This window comes from Dipodomys ordii, unplaced genomic scaffold (assembly GCF_000151885.1).
Source record: "Dipodomys ordii isolate 6190 unplaced genomic scaffold, Dord_2.0 Scaffold31, whole genome shotgun sequence".
Lineage (NCBI taxonomy): Eukaryota > Metazoa > Chordata > Mammalia > Rodentia > Heteromyidae > Dipodomys > Dipodomys ordii.
Window position 1 is genome coordinate 1845491 of NW_012267247.1, and position 22028 is coordinate 1867518.

General features: G+C 38.9%; 1 protein-coding gene across 2 annotated transcripts in view; it reads left to right on the forward strand.

Moving 5' to 3' along the window:
- Nucleotides 1–22028, forward strand: part of Myo1d (myosin ID) — a 299308-nt gene that overhangs the window by 171396 nt on the left and 105884 nt on the right. For both annotated transcript variants that reach the window (XM_013016551.1, XM_013016552.1), the window contains exons 17-20: nt 9111–9334; nt 12897–13041; nt 13461–13565; nt 19023–19136. In XM_013016551.1, coding sequence (XP_012872005.1) covers nt 9111–9334; nt 12897–13041; nt 13461–13565; nt 19023–19136 — 588 coding nt within the window. The remainder of the gene's footprint in view (nt 1–9110; nt 9335–12896; nt 13042–13460; nt 13566–19022; nt 19137–22028) is intronic.

Consider the following 22028-nt stretch of genomic DNA (forward strand, 5'->3'; position numbering starts at 1 on the left):
ACACACACACACACACACACACACACACACACACACACACACACACCCCTCTCAAGGACAGCACCAGGCCCTAAGTTCAAACGCTAGACACACACACACACGGCTTGAGCAAAAAAAAAACCTCTCAAGGACAGCACCAGGCCCTAAGTTCAAATGCTAGAGACACACAAACACACACACACACACACACGGCTTGAGCAAAAAAAAAAACAACCTCTCAAGGACAGCACCAGGCCCTAAGTTCAAACGCTAGACACACACACACACCTGTTATGAAAAGGCCAGAACCATGTAATTGATTTTTTTCTTTATTCATCAGGTTCTTGGCATTCTCTTTATATGTAACTCCAGAGTAGGTTAGCATTCTTTACCACATTTCCTCGTTTAACTAACATGGCTTACATGGCTTTACATGCTCAAAAAATGCCTTTATTTTCAACATATATACCCACTAATATGTATAAAGTACAAGCAGAAGTATAATAAATTCCTTACAGCAGTATTTCAATTTTTTAAAAAGAATAAGGATTAGTTTTTCTTGCATAAGATTGTTTTTTGTTGTTGTTCAATTGTTAGTTTACCCATTCATTTAGTAAATAGTTAATTCTTATTCTTCTAGATGCTTGAGGATGAATATCTCTACCTTTATGGAATATATGACAATAGGTAGTCAATATAATGATTAAATTAAATAGTATGTCAGAACTTAATCAAAGTAGCCTGGGATAAAGGGGAGTGCAAGTGTGGGTTTGCAATTTGACATACGGTGAGTACTATGAAATGATGACATTTAATAGAGATGTAAAAGAGGTACTTGCATAAAATTGTTTAAAAAAATAAGAGCCAAGCACTAGTTGCTCATGCCTGTAATCCTAGCTACTCAGTAGGCTGAGATCTGAGGATCGCTGTTTAAAACTAGCCCAGGCAGGAAAGTTCATGAGACTTATTTCCCAATTAACAAAAAGCTGGAAGTGGAGCTATGGCTCAAATGGTAGAATGCCAGCCTTGAACAAAAAAAGCTAAGGGACAGTTCTTAGGCCCTAAATTCCAGCCTCAGTACTTGCACCAAAAGAAGGGGGCTGGGAGGTTAATTGTTATATGTGTGTTTGCATGTATACATATGTATATGCGTATGCAAATTACATGTGTATGCAAATTAGACTTTAATTAGCCTAGCATAAGTTTGATACCCAATGTTAGTTTCCCATAATTTTCTGATAAAATTACTTCATTACTTGAATAATTCTTTTATTTTTGCTTTAATTCAGTATTTTCTGAGAGGATAGAATCAAGTCATTTGGAAATTGTTTAGGAGAAAAACCTTTTTTTCTCTACTCTTTTACATTTACTAAGTTGGGACCTGTTTAGAATCAAACTGACAAAGACAGATGAACAAGAGAAAAGACAAAAAAATTTTATTGATGCTAATTTTCTATATGCACAGGAATTTTACATAAAAGAACTTAGGTCTAACCTGGAGTGGTTATATTAAGAGCTTAGATGCCATATTCACAAAGGAGACAATAAAATACGGAGACATGACTAGACAAGAAAAGAGATTTTGTTCTATAGGATCAATGAATGATGGGAAAGTTATACAGATGGACAGAAGTATACAGAAGATAATGGAAGATAAAGCTCATTTTAGTAAGGCCTTTAAACAAACTCATCTCAGTGTAGACTCTTCCTGGACCAAAGAAGTCACCTTTCTCCTAGGAAAAAAATGTTCAGTCTACTTTTAGGTCTGAAGATGGGGAGGGTAGAAAATCTTCCTGTATCCACAGTTTCCGAGTTTCTGTCAGCTCAAAATAATCCCTAAACCAGAGTGGCCTGTATACAAAAAGTCATGTATATCTTTACAATTCTGTTAATACCTGGCCAAGGTAGCCCAGGCCTGTAATCCCAACTACTCAGAAAGCAGATAATGGGAGGCTCAAGGCCACCCTAGGTGAAAAGCTAATGAGACTCACCTCTTATCTCCCAATTAACAACCAAAAAGCTAAAAGGGAAGCTATGGCTCAAGTGGTAGAGCACTTGAGCAAGCCGGAGGAGGTTGTAGTAGGTAGTAGTAGGTGGGAATATCAAGTTCTGAGGCTAGTCCCAGACAAAAAGCGAAACACCAGCTAAAAGGGCTAGAGGTGTAGCTCAAGTGGTAGAGACTTGTTAAGGCCCTTTATGATCATCTAATATGAGGATGTACTGGATTATTTTTAAAGAGACAAAAGTTAAAACATGCTAGGTATCTCAGTGGATCTGCTCAAATGCTCAACCCTGTAGTTTAACCAAAAGCCTGTAGTTCTGTACTTAAAAGCAGTTTAGAGATAGCCTTGACCTTAAAGATTGTGAAGGTGAATTATCAGTTTTGTGCCTTCTTTTTCAAAACAAAAGTGAGTAGGGGGGAGGATGGGAAGGGATGGGAAGGGGAAACAAAGGAGGAGGCTACAATGCTTGATAAGAAATATACTCATTATCTTGCCAGTATAATTGTAACCCCTCTGTACAGTATTTTCACAATTTAAAAAAAAAGTGAGCAATGTGTTCAGTACAGCTCCAGAATATTTACTTTTGAACGACTGAATCCTGAAAAAGGTCTATCAGATTTACTAAGCCTATTAGTTGGAGTAGTTTCATTCTCATTTTTCTGCAAAATAATTGCAGTTGGGTTTTGATAAAGTTAATGTCAAGATGGAAAAGTTCCATTGCTTCCTGAACTTACAATTATAAGGAGGTTGTTAGGTCTTGTCATCCTCATGGTGAAGAAATTATTAATGGGCAACAGTGATTACATATACAGTATAGAAAAGGCCATATATAAAATGTATATGTCCTGCTGGAGGCATGGCTCAAGTGGTAGAGCACTTGCCTGGCATGTGTGAGGCCTGGGGCTCAATCCCAGTACCACAAAAACAAAAGTAACATAAAATATATGTCCTACAAGAAAGTTTGTTAGCCAGCTAATGCAAGTTAGTCTCCCAGACTGAGTTAAGACAGCTCAAGGTAATCATTTCTAAGTTACATCCTGCTAGGTATATCCCTCACCCTGCCACAATAGTTAAGTTCCTTAGGAAAACTTGAAATAATTACATTAGCTTTTCACTGCTTTTCTTTTTTCTTTTTTTTTGGGGGGGGGGGCGGGGAAGGTGTTTGTGCTGGTAATATGGCTTAAAGCCAGGACTTTATGCTTTTACTTAGCATCTTCACTCCAGTCTGGCTCTGTACCACTTGAGCCACTCCTCAACCTCCAGCTTCTTGCTGGTTAGTTAATCCAATGTAAGATTCTCTCAGAGTTGTTTCACTAGACAGGTTTCAAGCCACAACCCTCATCAAATCCTAGCCTCCTGTGAGCACCAGCAGCTAGCTTTGTTTATCTCTTTTTTAATACAGGGACATTTGTCTGTTGACTGAAGATTTGGTTATTTCATTGTTTCTTAGATTTTTTTTCTCTAGGTCATCTCAAAATTTATTAATTTATCTACAAAAGTAAGGAATTTCATTTCAGAGTTATACTTAAAAAAAACACTATAGATTATATCCACTAGACCTTGTTTTTGCCATGGGCACTCATAGACTTTTAATCATTTGTCCCTCATAGAAATGCTTGAGAGGAAGAGGAATAACAGGAATATTTTTCTGTGTTTGAATCTTGCTTCAAAATAACTCTTGGAAGGGGCCATTGCTTTATTAATCATTATAGACATCCCAAATTGGATGCAACTTTTATATTCTAAATTTGATGGAGTATGTGGATATCAAAGACAAAGTGTTTGTTTTATAATTTGCTCAGAGTTCAGCCTCCTGTGTAAATAAACTCTCCTTATCCACACCAGTATCCTCTTTAACAAATACATGCTGTCAGAATGCTGCCAGAATAACTACGTGGGAAATTTAAGGGTAGAAACCAGTACAGAGATACTTCTAAAAACCATCCAAAAACATGGATAGCCTAGGAAGCTGAAATTTTGAGGAATTCTAGTTGTTAAGAAAAGAATATCCAATTCTGAGGGACTACAGAGCTGTGAGGGGGTGATTTGTACTGACAAGTCAGCCAGAACCCAACACCAGTGACTACAAACAAAACCCCATGGGGATCAGTGGGGGGTAGAGGAAAAAGGAAAGCCAGCCTGTGTTTGATTCTGAAACTAAACCGAAGATTCACAGTGAATCAGTAATGACTGCCAGATGGTGCTTTGAAACTCCTGACCACTGAGGAAATATATACCAAAAGAAAAAAATACGGCAGAATTAAGATGGCATAAAACATCTGGCTAAACCTGACAGTCATGTTTATATCCATTCTCAACACCCCCAAAAGAGCAGTAAAGGAACAAAAATTGGGGAAAGCCACAAGGACAAGCAGAAGTGTAGTGCACACCACAGTGGACAGGAGGCATTAATGTATTTCTGGAAGTGAACAGTGCCAGCTCCCCCAAGCAGCTGGAGGCAGTACCTGACATCAAAGCACAAGACAGAGAGGCAAGCCAGTTCAGCCAACAACAGGACTATGAAGATTCAGGCAAGAGAAGACCAGGAGCTTCTGTAGAGGGCGTACGGAGCACAGCCGAAGGAAGAAGTAAATTAAAAATCCGTATAAAAAGGACTAAACTTCCAGGTTTCCTCTAAGATCTCACACAGCTGAATGACTACCGAGTCTCATTCTGACAGATGGCACAGTTTACTCTCTGAAGAAAGTAAACTAGTGGCATTACTAGAGGCTTTATTCCAGTGGTAGAGCACCAGTCAAGCAAACAAACTGAGCAAGGGCAAGGTCCTGTGTTGGCACTCAAGTTAGGAAGGTGTTCAGTGTTCTTCAGTGCTCGTTTCTACCTTGGTTATTCCATCTGAGCCATTTGCATCCTTTGTTCTGCCTGAGAAAAGGCTCCTGGCCTTTCTTACATTGGTCTGCTCTCTACTATGTCCTGAGCTCAGCTTTACTAGGACATGTCCTCTAGCCTCCTGTATCAGTCCCAAGGCACATCGTACCCAGCTGACTCCATATCCAGTATTAACACAATTTTAACAAGGGCTCCTTTGGAATCCCTTGGTGTTTAATGAGCCCCTCAGTCATGTGCAAATAAGTATTAAGTATTTGTTTATGGAATGGGACCTTTACTACTTTCTAGAGTTCTTTTATCAGCCAAAGTCCTCTGAAGAGCTAAGCTTTGTACAGCTCTTGAACAAAAAACAAAAAAAGTTTAAGCAGTTTTGAACAAAGAGGAAATTGGAAAACTGTCATTCTCCTTCAAGTCCCATCAAGACCCTTGGTGGGATAATCAGCAGAACCCTTCCCTCACACAGGCACACAGTCTTTCATAGGAATATAATCTATTTTCCTTTCAATCTCTTATAAGGAAAAATACACAACGCATCTTTTTCCCATTTTTCTCTGTAGTTTTTTGATGCTGGTTTTTTCTCTGATGTTAAAAAATAAATGAAGCATGAGAGATTTCAATAAAGTTGGTGATATAACTGCAGAATCATGGAATTGATTTCCTAAAACTTTGGAGTGAGAGTAAAAGATATCAAACGTTCAACAACAAAGAACATGCTATCTACTCTGAAACCAAGCAAAGGTTCAATTTCATGCTATAACTTTTGAAAAGGGTTATCTAGAAAATGGAAAATTGCACTAAATTGCCAAACAATACTGAAAATTCAATATATTCGAAGAAAAAAATGGAACATGGGAAAGTTCAAGGAAGGAATTCTGAAAAGACTTACTGCTTTTGAAGGGTTAGCATTTAGTATAGCAGTATCCAGAGGAAAGCTCACAACACCCACTGCTTTGCTGAGGAACTTTTCTTCCATCAAGACAACTTCATCCCTAGGCAAGAAGGATGAGCAAGGTTTACCATATCCCCTGCCTCTGATATATCTACAAATGAGCAAGAAGTAATGTAAGCATTTGCTAACAAATGCATCTGTGCCATGAAAAGGTCCACCATTAGGGGTTGGAGGAGTTGTTCAGTTGGTAGAGTGCTAGCCACTGAGTGTAAATGTCAGGCACTGAGTTGGAGTTAGGTCTCAGACCTAAAGAAAAGATCGGCCGGGCACTGGTGGTTCAACCTGTATGCAGGAGGCTAAGATCTGAGGATCACAGTTCAAAGCCAGCCCAGGCAAAAAAAAAAAAAAGTCTGTGAAACTCTTACCTCCAATTAATCACAGAAAAAGCCAGAAGTGGTGCTATGGCTCACAGTGGTAGAGTTCTAGACTTGAGCAAAAGGAGCTCAGGGACAGCACCCAAAGTTCAAGCCCCAGGACTAGCAAAAAAGAGAAAAGAAAAGGTCCACCTGATGTGAATAAAGAATACCAAGCCAAAACAAAAAGTACTCCCAGACTCAATGAATTATTTCCATCATTAGAATTAAGGTAAAACCTAGCAGCAATGACACAAAGTCCCAGCTCCTTTACTTTCCTCTTGGGCAGCTGGAAGACTAGATACAACATTCAAACTATGGCTCATCAGTCCATCTTATAGATGGAAAAATAAAGTTAGGCCCAGTCTAGCACTTTTTGGGGGCAGATGGTAGGCTGAGAAAGAATGGTTCACATTCACTAAAGAATCTGGGGTTAGACTGAATCTAAAATTTGGCAAAAATTAGCATGAGATAGTCTAAAATAAAGCAGTTTTTTTTTACCTTTACTGTTGTATTTGAATATAAGTAAGCATGTACATGATAAATGAATACCAGTCCTACTTAGTATATGATGAGCCAAATGTACATATAATAAATAAGACATATAATATAAATATAAAAGTATATGTAATACATAATATAAAATGTACATATAATGTATTGTAATATAATATATGTACATCTAATACATAATATATAAGTATAATAAAAGCAATATAGTATATACATGTGATATATACATGTATAGAATAATATATACAAATCCAATATATATTACCACTCATATATGTAGTAATGTCTATAGTATTGACTTTTTTGGAATGATGATGAAACAGGGTTTCATTGTGTGGCCAAACTGGCTACACAATTTTTCTCATTTTTTACCTGGGCCTTCCTGGACTGAAAATTTCCTATTTATGCAATATAAGCATGAGCCATCTGTGCCCAACAACTTAAACTTTCCTATGTGATTATTAGGATGATAGAAGTTAAAATGACAGTAAGAAAGATGAGTCTCCACTTTCTGTAATTTTGGTGGTTTTCTAAAGTTTCAACCAGGAAATAACAGTACATGTGCATTACTTATAAATATGACAGTAAATACCAGAAGATACATCTAAAATAGCTTGTACAGAATGAGACTGGGAGGGATGAGGTGGGGTTAAATGGGTGAATGAAGAGTACTGTCTGATTACGAGTACCTTTGTACTATTTGATTTTTTTTTCAACAACACAAAACCTAAATAAACCAACAACACAGAAGAAATGTTAAAGACCATCCTTGAAAAGCACTTAAAAAATGTTTTGTGGAATCAGTAGAAGATTTTATCCAAGTGAGGCAGCAGTGGCTCACACCTATCATCCTAGCTAGTTACTCAGGAGACTAAGACCTAGAAAATTACATTTCAAAAGCAAAAATGTCCATGAGACACTATCTCTACTAGCAAAAAAGCCAGGCTAGAGGCATGGCTTATGTGGTAGAGCACCAGCTTTGAGCAAGAAAGCTGAGTTCAAGCCCCTGAGTTCAGCGGGGGGAAAAAAAGAATTTAGCCCCAAACCATAAGTGAGCCACAACCATAAATTTACCCTCCTATTGTATTCTTCCTGTTTTTCAAGATACTGAAAAGGGGGCCTTTATTTTAGCCCTTGGGTGGGTGCATAGCCCAACTAGCTGTACATTCAGATACAGAGAAGAGCCACTGTGACCAAAAGGCTGCAGTGCTGATGCCACCTGAGGCAAGGAATCGTTTCTGTAGTACTCACTGTCTTTTTGAGTGCCCTGTTTATACATCAGCTCTGAATGCCCATCACAAATTACTTGTATGCCATGTCTCCCTTCTGTGTTACAGTTTTTCTTGGAGGGGCTCCCTTGGGGACCTCTCCCCATGTCATTTGCAAACCTGTGGGCACTGTGTCACAGGCTGGAAGGACAAACATGGCAAGCACATGAGGTGCTTATGGGGAGAGGTCCTGAGGTGCTGAAGAAGACTAACCCCAAGCAACTGAACAAAAGAAGCAGTTCACAAGTTCCTCAAAGGAAACTGATATGCACAGATGGGGATTTAAGGAGAAATATAGAAAGCCCTATGGCATCTGCAGAACTCATACTGTGGGCTTTGAATTAGAGGGTAGAAATCTTGGCTCTTTCAGGTCAGAGACAAGGGAGGAAGAGAATACAACAACCAAGTTGAGAAATGACATGGATATTTAAGCACAGCAATAACTAGAGGCTGGAACATAATGAAGGTGCTGTTTATCAATCAGAGTAGTTTGGGGTCACAGAGACTGTGCATCAGAAAGGACTCATATTGGAAATGTGGATGAACTAAAGGTCACATCAGATTTTATACACATACACACACACACACACACACACACACACACAGAGGTATGTATCTTGATTTGAAGCTTAAATTGAGACTTTTATATGTTGTCTTATCTATTTCTCAGCCCTGAAAATCTTAACAATCTATTCGTCTGATATTGATAATCTGTTTGGCACTTTTCCCAGGAATACCTCTAAATTCTTGGGCCATGTATATTGCCACTACAGAGAAGTGGTCCACAGGTTGTACATGAATCAGTTTGCAAATTCAAAGTAACATACTAGTGGCTAGTCTGGCAAATCTGCATAAGCAAGGTTTCACCAAGGAATGTGAAGTGCTTAATGGCATTTGGCTCTGACTCTTCTTGCTTTTCTTCAGCTTTCCTGAAATCTTTACCTGCAAATACTTACATTGTGGGCTCTCTCAATTTTGTGACAAGTTACTATAAGACCCTACATCAAAACCAGCATGCACTCCCAGGATAACAAGCAACTAGACACTTGGAAGAGGAGCAGGCACAGTCATGAATCCCAGCACCCTCTGTTGGTGGCAGGGAGAATCAGCACACTTTGGCTCTGGCTGGTCCTGTTGGTTACACAGGAGCTTCTAGATCTGTAAACATTTTCCTTTGTCTTTTTCTGTTGTGAAGGTATGGCGGGGTACCCTGGCTCGCATGCGATACAAGAGGACCAAGGCAGCTCTGACAATAATCAGGCACTACCGGCGCTACAAAGTGAAGTCATACATCCATGAGGTGGCCAGGCGTTTCCAGGGGGTCCAGACCATGAGAGACTACGGGAAGCATGTGAAGTGGCCAACTCCTCCAAAAGTTCTGCGCCGCTTTGAGGAGGCCCTCCAGGCAATTTTTAGTAGGTAAGAACTTGTTGGTAAGTGTCATATTCATTTTTGGCAACACACTTGACATAAGAAATTATAATTCCCGCACCAGGATGTTGGCTATGAGGACAGTCCCTGAGTTCAAATCCCAGGGGGAAAAAAAGTTATTCAGTATATATATATATATATATATATATATATATATTTTTTTTTTTTTAAAGAACACTTGGAAACATAGTGGTATACACCTGTAATTGCAGCACACAGGATGCTGAGGCAAGAAGATCAAGAGTTCAGGCCAGCCTGGCTACACAATGAGACCCTATCTTTAAAAAAAAAAAACTAATATATCTTGAATATAAAACAATTAATTTGGGGCTAGGAAGGTGGTTCAGTGGTAGAATGCTTACCTTGCATGCATGAGTTCCCTGGGTTCGATTCCTCAGCACCACATAAGCAGAAAAAGCCGGAAGTGGTATTGTGGCTCAAGTGGCAGAGTGCTAGCCTTGAGCTGAAGAGCTGAGGGGCCCAGAGTTCAGGCCCCACAACCGACAAAATAATAATAATAATAATAAATTTGTATTTCTGTGCTAAATTAGATGTTACCCTCGTTAGGTTTTGGTCTCATATACATGGTAAAAGGTAAATAAAAAATAAGAAATGATTCCTCATAAAAAGAAGATCAGCTGGGCACTAGTGGCTACTCAGGAGGCTGAGATCTAATAGGATCACATTTCAAAGCCAGCCCAGGCAGAAGAGTCCCCATGAGACTTGTATTTCCAATGAACCACTCAAAAACCAGTAGTGGAACTGTGGCTCAAAGTGGTAAAGTGTTAGCCTTGATCTGAAGAGCTCAGGGACAGCACCCAGGCCTTGATCAAGCCCCACAACCAACAATAACAACAACAAAAGGCTAATATAGAACTACTGAAAGCAGAAGTATCTCAACTCTCCATTTGCAGATACAATACCATAAGTGTTCGTTTTCAGTCTTGGCAAGCTTTTTATGTGCAGCTGAAAGTTTTTTCATGAATGGTATTGGCAATGTACATTGTTACATAATTTAAATTATTTAAATGCATGCTCACTGATTTTTTAAGTGAGATCTGTAGAATATAAAGTTGAAACTCTCCATACTGCTCTGTCTTCCCCGAGAAACCTTTTGCATAAGAAGCATGGTAGAATGGTCAAAAACACAGGTCCTGGAGGCTGGGTTCATAGTCTGGCTTTGCCACTGGCCTAGCTATGTAATTATATGGCAGATTTCTTGGCGCCTCAGTTTCCTTCCCTGTAAAGGATCAAGTAAGCATCTGTCTCATGGATTGCTGAAATGAGTATGAGTAAATTTCATTTCATTTCACATAGTGCTAGATACAGGCTGCACTATGGGCAGGGTATATACACAGCCACATACCATGTGGGCTTTTTTCCCCCTCACTTTTGGCTTTACTTAAAAATAAGTCATGCCAAAAAATCAAGGAGTTCAAGCCCCTCCCTTCTCTCCTCCCTCCCTCCCTTTTTCCCTCCCTCCCCCCCTCTTCTCTCTCTCTCTCTCTCTCTCTCTCTCACACACACACACACACACACACACACACACACACGGATAGGGAGGGGTTGGGTTGGGCTAGGTGGGGGGCGGGGGGATGATGAAAGGGGTGATATCAATCCAGATGCATTGTACTTATAAACTGACTTGCTGAATGATAACGCCTTTGCACAACTAAAGTAATAAAAACAATTTTTAAGTCATAGGGACAAGTCCATAGTGCATATTTTTAATGGCTACAGAAGACTAATTTGTTTTATTCTGTACTTTAGCCCAAATAGTCTTTTTTATTATTTATTTGTACTTTTTTAGTAGTTATAGGGATTGAATCGAAGGCCTTAAATGTGCCAGGCAGGAGCTCTACCATTTAAGCTATGCTTTCAAACCCTTTTTGCACTGACTATTCTTCAGACAAGGTCTTGCTTTATGCCTGGGCCAGTCTGGCTGCAGTCCTCCTCCATGTGCCTCACCATGTCACTGGGGAGGACAAGCACATTCCACTTTGTCCAGCCATTGTGCTTTCCTAGTAGCAGGGATAATAGGCTCAGACCATGGGGCTCAGCCATTGGTTGAAACATACCTCAAAACTTTTTTGCCCAGGCTGGCTTTAAACTACAATCCCCTGATCTCTACCTCCCAAGTAGTTAGAATTACATGCGTTAGCCACCACTTCTGGGTGAATAGGCTTCTTTTTAAGTTTTGAGATTCATTTGTGGCCTAGAATTGTTCAATTGGTATATTGTGTAAAATTCAATTTGCTCATTCAAAAAATATTTACTGAATGACTGCTATGTTGAATGTATTAGTTGGCTCCCAAGGATATGGTAACAGACAGGAAAGGATGGGAAAGGTAGCCCCAGCTTCCTCAGGGATCAGAGTTGAATAATATATGTATTCATCTGGTCAAGAGTTGGCAAGCTTTTCCTGTAAAAGGCTAGTAGTCAATGTTTTAGGCTCTACTAGATATATATGGTCTCACATATTCTTGTTTTGGTTTGATTTTGGTTTGCAAATGGAAGACTTGGCACAAGCTATAATTTTCTCCTAAACTTGATTTTTTTTCAATCAGAGTAACACCAAGAGAAGTGTGTTAAAGGATTCTACTGTTAACTGTGAATATTTTTTGTTTTTCTGGAACCTCTGTATATATCTAACTGTGTTTTAGGATTGTTCCTCTTCCTCACAGTAATTCCTTTGTAATTGAGCCTGCTTCAGTGTTGTCCCTCCTCATTTCATTGAAGCTGTTGGTCTTCTTTATGGCTGCAGCTGTTCTTAGAGGCACAGTGTTAAAGTTGGTAGAAGGAGTGATAAGGTTGAGGAGCACCAGCAGCTCTCTCTGGTACTTAATTTCCCAGTGTGCCTCTGTTATGGGGGGGCCCCCACTCTGGAATCAGTCAGGTATAGGCCTTATCCTAGGACACACCTGAATGGATGATGAATCTATTATTTCTGTGCCCTTAAACTCAGGTTTGCATATTCTTTATACAAAGTGCTTCAGAATTTTGAAATATTGACATAGACTTTTCAGTTGAACTGTGCTCAAGGAGTTTGGGGTTTTTGGATTAGGAATGCTCAATTTGTATTACAAGAGCTATGTATCACTAGTGTCTCATTGCTTTCAAAACACACAAATAACAAAACAGGTATTACAAAATATTTGCATAAAACTATTGTAGCCAGGCACTGGTGGCTCACACCTGTAATCCTAGCTATTCAGGAGGCTGAGATCTGAGGACTGTTGTTCAAAGCCAGCCTGGGCAGGAAAGTTCGTGAGACTCTTATCTCACAGAAAACCAGAAGTGGCACTGTGGCTCAAGTGGTAGCCAGCCTGGAGCTGAAGAGCTGAGGGACAACGCCCAGGCCCAGAGTTCAAGCCCCACAAAAAAAAAAAAAAAACCTATTGCAATAACTTCTGTGTACATTTTGTAGGCATTTGACCTTTTTTTTTTTTTTTAGCATAGTGTGCAATTACTTTGGTTTCATTTTATTTAAATTCAAGAATAAATGGGATCATCTTTCTAAAGCCTGTACCTTTTGTTTATTTGCTTACAGGTGGAGAGCAGCCAAGCTCATCAAGAGCATACCTGCTTCAGACCTGCCGCAGGTCAGGGCAAAGGTAGCAGCCATGGAAATGTTGAAAGGTCAAAGGGCTGACCTTGGACTCCAAAGGGCCTGGGAGGGCAACTACCTTGCTTCAGTAAGTCCAATGTGTAATCTACTACTCCTTTTACGAAGAAAGGAATTTTTTTTCTCCAGAATTTACAAAAAAAAAAAAAAAACACTTTCTGAAAAAAGCTACATAATACCACATGTATTAAGCAACTCTGTAACCTGGCCTTAGGCCATTTAAACCTTCCCTCGCATTATTCAGCAACTATTTTTAATTACCTCCTTTTATTATTCCCAAAGATCCATTCCACCCTCTCTCCCATTTCATAATTTTAAATTGTATAAGTCTTTGATGTTACAACTCTTTAGCAGCCTGACATCTGGGGTAAAGAGATAAAAGTATGCATCTGAAATATATAAGTGAAGTTCTAAAGCAGAATTCTGAAAGGTTGCCTCTGCACCTGAAATGCTGAGCATTCTCATTTCATTCTTTCCTTTCTCTTTCAGAAGCCAGATACACCTCAGACCTCAGGCACTTTTGTCCCAGTAGCTAATGAACTGAAAAGGAAAGACAAATACATGAATGTCCTCTTTTCCTGTCATGTCCGTAAGGTAAGGCAAGCTTGAAACAGACACTTGGGGGTGGGGGTGCGGGGGTTTAAAAAAAAAAAGAACTGATTCAGATGAAACCCACTTACTTAGACCTGCAGTAAAACATGAGAGTGGTATATAACACACTACCCCATAAGTAAGCCACACTTTTCCATGCTGAATAGTGTTAGTGCTAGATGGCTGACAAGACTAGTTTTCCAGCTAGGCTGTAATGACTTCCTGAGGAAGTAAATGTTTTGTTGTTGTTTTGTTTTGTTTTAATTTTATTTTTACCTTTAAGTAGTTGTGCAAAGGAGTTACCATTCAACAAAGTAGTATATGGGAAAAAGGAATATTGATCAATACCCTCCCTTTCATCACTCTCTCTCATCCCTCCCAACCTAACCCTTTCCTTAATTTTCTCAATCTTGTTGGATATGCATTGAATTTTATGACTCTATTTTCGCCCCCTCCTCCATTTTCCACCTCCATTTTGGAGTACCTGATTCCTGGTATTTATTTTTTTATAAGTTAGCCTTTCTAAGGTCAGTCCTGGGGCTTGAGTAATTAACTCATAACTATTTCTTTCAAAACAAGTTAGGAGGACATCCTTGAAGTCCAGTACTTCTATCTAACTGCTGTGTGTCTTTTGTAGTACCTGTAGATCTTCTCTGTATTTACGTTCATTTAGTGCTTTTTTTTTTCTTTTTTTGGCCAGTTCTAGGGCTTGAACTCAGGCCTGGGCACTGTCCCTGAGCTTCATTTGCTCAAGGCTAGCACTCTACCACTTGAGCCACAGCACCACTTCCGGCTTTTTCTATTTATATGGTACTGAGGAATTGAACCCAGGGCCTCATGCATGCTAGGCAAGCACTCTACCAATAAGCCACATTCCAAGCCCATCATTTAATGCTTTTAAAACATGCATTATGGTTTAGCATACTTCAATGTTACTAACCTGGAGGTGACACAAAGTGGAGGCAGAGATGCTACGCAAAAACAGTTCGAGTACTTGTTAAAACAGACTGAAAGTAGGTTGTCTCTAGGGTGAGAACAACAGGTCTGAGTACTTATTGACATTGCCTATGAGAAGTTATTACCCTAGGCCCAGTCTATAATGCTGTGGTTGATCACCAGTGAGTCAGGAAATTCAGTTACAATATTTTTTCTGAAACTTGTGATCTCATCCTCCATTTTAATTTTCCTTTGCATTTCCCCATCACTACTACTAGCTGCTACCAGTCAGTTACTACACTCCATAGTCTAGTCCTGCACTTTGAGATCCAGAAACTGTATTTTATCACCTGTACCTAGAGCTAATCAATCAATCAAAAAAAAAAGGCTTTTGCTAATCCCATTTACCCATCCACACAAAAAAAGTATAAGGCACATTGCTTATGCAGTATGGTTGTAAACATAACAAAGCAGTGTGCCATTTTTGTAAGTCCTATGCCTAGTATCCAGTATCTGGTATTCCAGCTTTTTTTCTGGTTATACGGAGGTAATCTCTCAGACTTTGCTGACCAAGCTGGTTTCAAACCTCAATCCTTAGCCACCTCTTTTCTGGTATCTAGATAACTGGAAAGTCAAATTACTAATCAGAACAATTAAAGAGGGTTGCATGGTTTTAAGAATTAGGTCATCAAACACAGAAAATCCTGGTATCTCTTATTCACTGAGACTTAATTTATATCTGACCATTTTATCCTGGGTTCCTATGGATAAAAACTGAAAATTTCATGCTCCTGTGGTTCAAAGTTGAATGCAAAATACTCTTTCTTCCCACTATAGCTTAGATAATATCCTCTTGAGAATCTTTTAATACCAAAGATACACAGGCCAACTTAATGCACTTTCACAGAGCCCTGTTCTTTATGCTTTGATTCTTTTTAAAACGGCCACTTTCCATTAACCACAGTTAAAAAGTGTTCTTTAAGGTGAGAGACTTCTGCAAATAGCTCCTCTCACCCACACTGTGTTTTCTCTGTCTGACTTTCTGGGGAAGCTTTGTCTCTGACCCCCTGTGGCTCTGACTAAACCTATAAACAGATCATTTGAAGTATTTAGAGAAAATACAGAATGGTAAGAATTTTTTCTTGTTGAGGGTTTTAGCTTTGGGTAGAAGAAACAAGATGAGATGTTATCTAATACTGAATACATAGTCCAGTTTTTCTATTACTTTATGAATTTAAATGAGAGATGGTGTTCTGTGTCATACTCAAATGTGGGGTTTACATATGTCTATCGGACTTTTTTCCTTCTTTTTTTTTTGTTTAATTTGTTTTGCTTTTGTGACAGTCTTAGGCCATGAACTCATGGTCTGGGCACTGAGCTTTTTTGTTTAAGGATAGCATTCTTACCACTTGAGCCATAGCTGCACTTCCAGCTTTTTGGTGGTTAATTGGAGATAAGAGTCTCACAGACTTCCCTGTCCAGACTAGATTGAAACTACAGTCCTCATATCTCAGCCTCCTGAGTAGCTAGGATTACAAGCATGAGCACTGGCATCCAGCTCCTTAGCTGTTTTGATGTAACTAAGTTCCACAACCTAAGACCTGATATCTTTCCTACTCATTTGATTCATTTTAAGGATGATTTTGAGTTTCTGAAGCAGAAAGTAAAGATTAGTGTTGTGTTCTCTTTAGACATTGCATTTTCTGTATATAAAATAACATTTCTAAACAAAGCTTCAATATGATTGCTACTTTGAAGATTTTTTCATTTACGTTTTATGTAAATGTATTCTTCATGCTACAATACAACCCTTTAAAATCAATCAAATACATAGCATTAAAATGCTTTCTCAAAACTTACCCAATTTAAATGACAACCCACAATCACAGCTTCTAAACTTCTACAAGGCAGCTTCAATATCTAAAAGAACACAATAACAGAACTGGAATGAAATCCCATCTCAATGCAAATTTAAGAAAAGTGAAGAATATTATCAAACTTACCAAAATGTATTAAGATACTATTATTTAATATGCCTACTTTTTAACTCTCTAAACTTGTTCCCAACACTGAGAAGGTTTGTATTTCTAATACCTGAAAGATTTTTGTCATTGCTTTATAGATTAGCTTATGTTCATATCATAGAGAGACATATGGGCATTCCATTTTGACTCTAGAATGACCTTGAAATTTTGCAATAGGGTTTTGAAATCATTCTTTTGCACCATATTCATGCATTTCTCAATTTGCTGCCATAAAAGATGTGGCACATTGCTTTTTCTTAGTACACAGATTCTGTTAAATGGTCTCTGCTCTCTATTCTCAGATTGATGCAAATGGTGGTTAGTATTCTACAACATGGCTTTCACAGAACCAGTGTTTTGTTGAATATTAATAACTGTTGAAAAAGTTTCCATAAACTAAATACGTTTGAGAAAGCTAGGTTTAAACATGCTGTTTAAGAGCCAGGAGGGCAAGAAAGTCTATGAGATGCTTATCTCCAATTAAGCACAGAAAAGCCAGAAGGTGAGCTGTGTCTCAAGTGATAGAATACTAGCCTTGAGCAAAAAAGCTCAGGAAAAGCCAGGCACTAGTGGCTCATGGCTGCAATCCTAGCTACTCAGGAGACTGAGATCTGATTATCTCAGTTTAAAGCCAGTCTCCCTAATTAACCACCGAAAAAATGGAAGTAGAGCTATGTCTGGCGTGGTAGAGTGATAACCTTGAGCAAAAGAGCTCAGGCACTGTGTTCAAGTCCCAGGACTTGTATGCACAAATGTATACATACTCATATACACCCCCCTTCTCTCTCAAACCAACTGAACCGCCTGACTTTTCTTTTATGAAGGCTAATGCTGTGCAAAATGATTTAGGGAAGCTCTTTTTTTTTCTTGTCAGTCATGGGGCTTGAACTCTGGGTTTGGGCACTGTCCTTCAGCTCTTCAGCTCAAGGCTAGCATTCCACCACTTGAGCCACAGTGCCACTTTCTGGTAGTTAATTGGAGATAAGAGTCTCACAGACTTTCCTGACCCGGTTGGCTTTGAACCATGATCCTCAAATCTCAGCGGTGCCCAGCTTAGGAAAGCTCTTTCACACACCATTTTTCCCGTCTTTTGAAAAGCACCAGGCCTCTGCTGTGGCCAAAGAGATGCTATGTGTACCTAGTCATCAAGAACAGTAATTCCCTGACACACAGGCTGTTTCATACTTCATTACTGACACCATTTTCTGTCAGGTTGAAGATTTGGAAAATAGGCTTTGGATATAAACTAAATGTGTAGAGAATTGGCTGACTTCTAAAACTGCAGAACAAAGAATTTGAATTTTAGTTTCTCCTACCTATAGCAATATATTCTGTTAAATCTCATCCAGCCTGTCCTAATTTACTTATCTGAGTAGCTTACTGAAGATAACAATGTTTTCAAGTTAATCTCTAGCTTCTTTTTTTGTGGTTGTTGTTGGTCGTGGGGCTTGAATTCTGGGCCGGGGTGCTGTCCCTCAGCTCTTCAGCTCAAAGCAAGTGCTCTACCATTTGAACCACAGCACCACTTCCAGTTGTCTGGTGATTTATTGGAGATAAGAGTCTCATGGACTTTTCCTGCCCAGGCTGGCTTTGAACCACGATCCTCAGATCTCAGCCTCCTGAGTAGCTAGGATTACAGGCATGAGCCACCAGTGCCCTAACTTCTTTTTTACACTTTGGGTTAGAACTAGGGAGAAAGGGCAGGGGTATATGTGTATATACAAATATGCACACATACACACAAACACACACACCCTGTCATTCCTTTCTTTTATATATGTATTATCTGATATATAACTATATAAAATATATGATATATATGAATGTATATATGTGTATATGTATATACTGTGTATGTATGTATATACATATATATAAACATATATATACATATTTATGTGTAAATGTATATACACATCAGAGGTCTCTTCTAACTCTAGGTGGAGACTTGTTTTTTCCTTCTTGACAGTGGTTTGAAAGTTTTTACTGATAGGTACATTGATTAAAATAGTACCTAAGTCTATGGTTGAAACATCCTAATTAACAAGTAGCTAGCTACTTGCTTCAAAAATGCCCTGTGATTAATTTTGTCTCATAGAAAAAGTTTATCTACAAACAGAGAACATTCCCTGCCCGCTCATAGCACTCTATACAAATACAAACCCATAGCTGCTCCCAATGTTTTGTGTGTGTGTGTGTGTGTGTGTGTGTGTGTGTGTGTGTGTACGTGCATGTGTGTACGTGTGTGTACGTGTGTGTACGCCCACACACCAGTATGCCAATCCTGGGCTTGAACTCAAGGCCTGGGCACTGTCCCTGAGCTCCTGTGCTCAAGGCTAGCAACCTGCCGCTTGAGTCACAGCTACACTTCAGCTTTTTGGTTGTTAATTGAAGATTAGAGTCTCTACAGTCAGACATCTCTTCCCCTAGGTGTTTCCAGACAGATAACTTGATTTCATTGTGCTGAATTGCTGGGGCTTATTATCATGTTTTCTTACAGGTAAATCGGTTTAGTAAGGTAGAAGACCGAGCAATTTTTGTCACTGACCGTCATCTGTATAAAATGGACCCCACTAAGCAGTATAAGGTGATGAAGACTATCCCTCTATACAATGTAAGTTCTTTTGAAGTAAAAGAATCTGTACCTGGGTTTTAAGAAGCCTAAGCATTCCTGACATTTTATGCTTTTATTTTATTGTGTTTTATACAGATGTTTGATTTTCCCTGGGGAAGATCCAAAGTTTCCAATAGATTAATTACAACATTTTTTAAAGTATGAATATTATGGATTCTGTCTCATCTTCATTCATTAAGTGTTTAAATGGAACTTACTGGCATTTAAAAGGAAATGGAATATATTATGAAAAGATTATTGCTTTTTTAGATTATAAAATATATGCAGCTTTCGGTTCTTTTCACCAATGTATTCTATACACATTTATTTGTTAGATTTCCAGTCTAAATCCACACCATTAATCATATGTTCAGAGTTTTCAAAAGTTTGTGTTCTTTTTTTATTTGAAATGTGAAATTTTATGCGTATATCCTTGAATCTCAGTATGAGATGATGAGTTGTTGAGGAGGAAGAGGAGGAGGTGGAGGAAGAAGAGGATACAGAGTCCCTCTGTTTTGTCCAGATTGGTCTTAAACTTGTAGACTGAAGTGATCTCCCTGTGCCAGACTCCTGAGAAGCTGGGTATATAAGCACAAACTACCACATCTGACTCAGATTTTTTTTTCCCTGTGTAGTAGTATCTGCTAAATGGCTATTCTGATTCTCCAGAAAGATTCTACTAGACAGCTAGATCATTTCATTTGCCAGTTGAGTTTTCTCTGCCTTCTACTTCTTAAAGAAGAAAGATTGTGATTATCTAATACTAGGATATATGAAAAATACTAGTTACTAGTTTACTTAAAATTATTTTTGTCACTGCAAAAGAGGTTGAGAAGAATAGTGTTTATTCATTTTATTTTGTGACATTAGGATCCTTTTGCTTTGTAAGGAACAAAGAAGGAAAACTGTTTCCTATCTCTTATTAATGATGTATGGACCTATGAATAATTGTTTTGAATAGGGAGTTGGGATTTGTTTTCACTACAGTGCCCATTACTCTCATTTCTCCCAACTACAAACTGTGTTCCTTTCAATCTACAGGTCAACAGATTGTAGGTAAGGAGAGATGATGTTCTAAGACACTTTTGATTGCATGTAGCTTTCTTAGCAAACAGTTGTAATCTTAATATGTCAGTCAGAGTTTAAGCCTAACAACCCTGTTGTCTTATAACTAGAAAACAAATCACATTTTGTCAGTCTAAGGGAATGTGGAACCAACAAAAGTTAATTATGATATGCAATTCCTTTCTTTATGTTAAAAGGAAACCCATCAAATGCATGGTATAAATTCAATATTTTGACAATTCTTTGAACTAAAGCAATTTTCCCAAACTTCTCTTTTCATATTCAATGGCTTTTATGTATAATCACCATTTCCCATCATCATTGCTAATGATTTAATGATTTTTAATGATACTGTGTAGTGTCATAAAATTTAACAATGCATACCTACTATAATAAGTTTCAACACCAAGCGATAAATACATACTGTGTTTTAAGTATTCCACCCATGTCCTTTTTATCCTCATGCCATCTTTGTGAGTACCACCCTATGTCCACTATCCAATATCTTTGCCAAAAGGTTGTCAGCCAAAACCCAACCTGCACACCCATCCCATGGAGGCTGGAGGTGTGAAGAGTAAAGGGCAAAGGAGTTAACACCCCAGCCTATCACTCCTTCCTAGTGTGGCTACCTTCCCTTCCCTGACCACTTCCTTCTACTTGCCACCATTCCCAAATCAACCTGTGTATTCATCAGTGTTGCTAGGGTCTGCTTCTAGGAGAAAGCAGGTTGGATGGGAAAGGGGACTTCCAACTGTATCTGTAATTTTTTAAAGTCTTAAACAAATATGACAAAATATTAAGCCTGAGTGATAAGGATGTGGTTATATTCTTCTGTATAATTAAAAACTTTTAAGAATTAAAAAGAAAGTTTAAGACTAGAAACTTTAATCCCAGACACCCATGGCTCACTCCTGTAATTCTAGCTATTAAGGAGACTGAGATTTGAGGATGAAGGTTTGAAGCCAGCCAGGACAGGAAAGTCCATGAGACTCTTAATTCCAATTAATCACAGAAAGAGCCAGAAGTTGAGCTCTGGCTTAAGTGGTAGAATGCTAGCCTTGAGCAAAAGAAGCTCAGGGACAGTGCCCAGGCCCAAAGTTCAAGCTTCAAGACCATCACAGACACACACACACTCTCAAAAAAAAGTAAATCTCTCTGTAGTCTTTCCTTTTCTCATCTCTTTTTTTAATGCACTAAGCAAGTTCTAATTTCCCTTCAGATCCAGGAGGTTATAAATTATTCTAAGGAAGAAAAGGATGCTGGAAACACCAAATTTAGAATCAAACTGTAAGGTTTTCAGAAATGAGAGTACTCTCATTTGTTTCTCATTTCTCCTTCCAAGAGGAAGCCGTCTATGGTTTTTATGGCTCCCAGGGAACAGATTGCAACCACATATTGTCCTAAGTAATGTTTTCTTCTTAATAAGATGCATGTGTGGTAAGGAAAAGAATCACTTGGAACCCTGGGGAGTGCTGCCATTGGTTGGGTTTCAGGGCAGCTCTGTGAGACCATGTTAGCCTGCACCCTCCCCAGCAACAGGAGTTATGGACAATCCAAGTGGCAGCCTTTCTTTTAGTCTCTGCTATTCCTTGTGCCTTCTTGCTAAACAGCATGGGCTAGCTCTAGTCCCATGTAAGAAGCAGCTACCCAAGCCACCACTGGCATTTTCATCCTCTATAGGCTGAGTCTTTCCATAGCAACCAGTTCTAGATGGTCCAAATATGTGCTTTTTTTTTTTTGGTCAGTCCTGGGGCTTGAACTTTGGGCCTGGCCACTGTCCTTGGGCTCCTTTTGCTCGAGGCTAGCACTCTACCACTTGAGCTCCAG